Genomic DNA, 4,550 nt, shown 5'->3' on the forward strand with positions numbered 1-4,550 from the left:
ATGAATTATTGTTACATGTTATTCATCCTTTTTTTTTTTTTCCTTTTTAAGGATTTAATGATTTTCTTACCAATTTGCTTGAGCATTTTATATATTAAGGATATTAACTCTTTGCCATATTAATGGCAAATATTTTTTTCTTGGTTTGTCCTTTGCCATTTGATTAATGATGTTTGATGCTGGCAAAATACTTATGAACACATATTTGATCTTTTTTTTTTTTTTTTTTTAACATAGGAATTTCTTTTCCATTCTACCATCACATAGTCACCATAATGTTAACACTGATTTCTTTTTTTCCTGGAGGGGGAGGGTGAATGAAATTCTTTGTTGTTGTTATAATTTCTGTACTTCACTTTTTTTTTTTTTTTTAAAGATGACTAGTAAGGGGATCTTAACCCTTGACTTGGTGTTGTCAGCACCACACTCTCCCAAGAGAGCTAATCGGCCATCCCTATATAGGATCCCAACCCGTGGCCTTGGTGTTATCAGCACCACACTCTCCAGGGTGAGACATGGGCCGGCCCCCGTTTTGTTTTGTTTAGTTTTGTTGGTGGTTGGCTGGCGCAGGGACTGATCAAATGTATTCTTTTATAATCGTCTTCTACAAACATCCACTGCTAAGGAGACAAGCGCAGCTCTGTGCTGTGTGGGCATCACCTGCATTCTGCTCCATGCTCTCCCTGATGCCCTCCAGGAGCTCCTGTGCATCTTCCACGTTCTCCTCCACCTCCTCCTCTCCAGCTTCTTCTTCTCCTTCCCCTCTGTCTTTAGGTGCAACAATCGACTCCTATGTATCACAGGGATATTCAAATTGGATGATGCCATGGATTGATTTGCTATTCACAAATCATCTGGCAAGTAATCCTGGAAAAAGTCTGGTACCCCAACAGGGAATATACCCAGCAACAGTGATCATGGAAAAGTTTGCAATGTGTGTATCTACAAAGATGACTGAGAGCCTCAAGCCTTTCTTACTCTATTTTTAGGAGAATAAACTATCTCTGGGTGAATGCCAGAACTGCTGAAGAGTCAAGATATTTTGTAAGGTATTAGGTTATTTCTTACTTGAAGGAAACACATTTTGTGGAAATCAAGACTTTTAGTAATCGTTTATGGAAATGTACCTTAGTATCTACCATTCCCAATAAGAAGATAAAAAGTAGTTAATAAGTAAACAGTCTGATAGTACTCTGGGAAACATAAAGCAAGAATAAAAAGCCTAAAAAGTTCCAGTCAACAGACAGAATACAAGATATGCTTTGAGCAATAACCGGAGGCAGACAAAATGTCAAGGGAAACCTGTAAAAGATGCTTCCATTTCACAGAGGAAAGCTCCGTGGGATTCTATTTTTTCATAACTGGGGCCAATAAAGTTCAATTAAAATAACAATCTCGGGCCAGCCCGTGGCTCACTCGGGAGACTGTGGTGCTGATAACACCAAGGCCATGGGTTCAGATCCCTATATAGGGATGGCCAGTGCCCTCACTGGCTGAGAGTGGTAAAATAACAAATCTCTTTGAAGACCAACATGTAAAATTAGTTGCTTGTTTATTACAAGACTAAGAAAAGCATTTAAATTTAAATTTAATTTAATTTAATTTTTTTAAAAGATGACCGGTAAGGGGATCTTAACCCTTGACTTGCTGTTTTCAGCACCATGCTCAGCCATTGAGCAAACCGGCCATCCCTATATGGGATCCGAACCCGTGGCCTTGGTGTTATCAGCACCACACTCTCCCAAGTGAGCCGTGGGCCGGCCCAGTGTTTTTATTTTTTTAATTAATTTACCTTTTAAATTTTAATTTTTTTACCGAAACATAGTTGATTGTACATATCTGTGGGGTACAGCGTTGACTATCAATACCGATGTGCAATATGTGATGCTCAAATCAGGATAATTAGTATATTCAGCATTACACAATGTAATCATTTTTATGGCCCTTTACCAATTAGAAAAGCCTTTTTAAAATGTAAAAATTCCCAGTAAAGTTGTTAAAAGCATTACCAGTTTTGCTATGGCTTCGGCAATAACATCCTTCAGTTTGATGTGATGCAGTTTGTAGTACTTGGCCAATTCTTCAGCAATACTGGATTTTCCCACAGCAGGAGGACCGAGAACACAAATCTTAATTGGCTGAAAGAGGGGAATAAGGAACATATGGCGAGCTCTGAACAATCTGTGACTAGACACAGTGTTTTTTACTCCAGGGATGTGCCTTGCAGGCTAACTCTCTTCCCTCTGTGAGACTCCAGAGCCGCCACCTCTACACCCTGCCATGGAGGTGACTACCACATCACCCTGCAAGCATCTGCCCCCCAGTCAGATAGTTCATGTTCTGGTTCATGTTCATTCACTTAGCAGGAATTTAATAAGCATCTACTACCCTTTCCTGTATGTACACTCAGGGCTGAAACAGGCAGGCCAGCAAGGCACCTGATATTTTTTCTCATATAGAGAACTCTGTGACACTGAGCTTACTCTCATGTTCAATTTGCAGAACAGTTATTATGTTAACATTAAAATTTCTAATCTTTGGTTGACAAATATTAATATAATATGCATGTAGATTGTCAGACCTGGACAAATTTATCAAATTTGAAAAGCGACTTAAAATTAGAAATTTGAGGGCTGGCCTGTGGCTCACTCTGGAGAATGAGGTGCTGATAACACCAAGGCCATGGGTCCAGATCCTATATAGGGATGGCCGGTTCGCTCACTGGGTGAGCACGGTGCTGACAACACCAAGTCAAGGGTTAAGATTCCCTTACCGGTCATCTTTAAAAAAAAAAAAAAATAGAAATTTGGATGTTGGAAAAAGAAAATACTTTCGCTGGTATAATTACACTAAAAGTTTCTTTCACTGTGCTGAAATCATAAGTTTAAACAGGAAATAGTTATAGTTACCAGTAATCCTCTGCTTTGCTTGTACTCTTTGAGGATATTGTTGATATTTTCCACAAATCCTGTTTGGGCAACCCATCGAATGTTAAAATTCTCCTTCACAAAGAGCGCTTCCATTCTCAAGTTGACCAGCAAATGGTCAAGACACTCTTGCTAAGAAATAAGAAAACATGAGAGATGTGTCTTTTTTGTTTCGTTTCTACAGGTATTGTAAGACTGGCCTGAAAACGCAAATCTTACTTGTTGGGAAGGCTCATCTCACAAAGACCTGGAGACAGAGATCATTGCAATCAAGCAAGAGGTTTTTATTCCAGCATGCTGGGGTCACTCTGTCTTCAGGATAGAAGCGGCCCCAAGCTCTTAACACAAGCACTTTTTATACAGTTTGGTAGGCAGACTTTAGCAACAGGATGGGTTGTACACAGCTTATTGGTCATCTGAGGTGACTTTTAATTTCATTGGTGGCCTTCAGTGGGGTGGTACACAGTCGAGGAACTGGAGAATTGACCAATGGCCCACTCCTTTTGTGGTTAGGCCCTTCCTGGACCTGGGTTAACTTTGGGCTCTTTGGAAAGTCCCTTCCCCCTGGCAACAGAAAGTCCTAATCATCTGGTAATGAAAAGTCCTAAGTACCTGGTGTTGTTTACCAAAAAGGTTGGGGGTTATCTTTACCTCTACAGTATAACAGACCAAAACCATAGAGTCATTATGGAAAAATAATATATATTCACTAAATATGAAAGTCAATTAATCCAGCACTAAGTATTTACAGAGCACCTGTTATGATGCTACCATATTTCTATACCCTCCCCATGCCTGCTGTCTCATGGCAGGCAGCATCCTGGCTCTTGTGGCTGGACAAGCAGCTCAAAGAGTAGAAAGATACTGGAAGTCCAAGTATAAGGTTTCTTTTTTATTTATTTATTTATTTTATTTTATTTTTTTTCCTTTTTTGAGCCAGTGAGCGGGAACTGTTCTGTATGTGGGATCCGAACCCTCAGCGGGAGCACCGCCGCACTCTCAAGCAGCGCACTGTAGCAGTGCGCCACCGGGCCGGCCCATAAGGTTTCTTTTTTAAAATTTTTAATTGCATCTATTTTTTGAATAGTGCAGTCCCATGGTTCAAGAGCCAAAAGAACAAAAATGTATAGAGGAAAATATTCCTTCTGACCCCTAACCACTGCCTACCCAGTTCTGCTCCTCAAGGTAACCAATGATATCAGTCCTTACAGAAACAGATTCAAGGGCAGTGTTAAGGTTCAAAGTATTCTTATAAAGAATTACTTCCTCAAGCAAGGTTAAAAAGTGCACTGCATAACTAAAATCTTTTTCATTGTTGTTGTGATGGAACTGGAATCTCAGCCTGCTGTTTGAATTTTAGAAAGAAGCCAAAGCACTTTACATATCAAACAGCTTTCAAGTATGTTTTCTTGACCATGACCCCTGAGGGTTTTTCAGAAAAGAAAATTAAGGCTCCTAGAAGAGAAGGGTAAGTTGCCTAAGGATAGAACATCTAGAGTTGCTTGGAAACCAGGCATTCTGATTTCAATCCCTCAAGAATCAATATTATTTAGTGTTAAATAAAAATCATAGGGGGCCATTGTTTTGTATTACGTTTGTAAGGCCCCATAGAAAACCCCAAAG

General features: G+C 39.8%; 1 protein-coding gene across 1 annotated transcript in view; it reads right to left on the minus strand.

Moving 5' to 3' along the window:
- Positions 1-3,058, minus strand: part of AK7 (adenylate kinase 7) — a 24,334-nt gene extending 21,276 nt beyond the window's left edge. The window contains exons 1-3 of the mRNA XM_008570030.1: positions 2,910-3,058; positions 2,010-2,138; positions 661-790 (exon numbers count right to left, since the gene is read on the minus strand). Coding sequence (XP_008568252.1) covers positions 661-790; positions 2,010-2,138; positions 2,910-3,023 — 373 coding nt within the window. The 5' untranslated portion in view covers positions 3,024-3,058. The remainder of the gene's footprint in view (positions 1-660; positions 791-2,009; positions 2,139-2,909) is intronic.
- Positions 3,059-4,550: the final 1,492 nt, after the last annotated feature.

The sequence above is a fragment of the Galeopterus variegatus genome, unplaced genomic scaffold, assembly GCF_000696425.1.
Source record: "Galeopterus variegatus unplaced genomic scaffold, G_variegatus-3.0.2 Scaffold559, whole genome shotgun sequence".
NCBI lineage: Eukaryota > Metazoa > Chordata > Mammalia > Dermoptera > Cynocephalidae > Galeopterus > Galeopterus variegatus.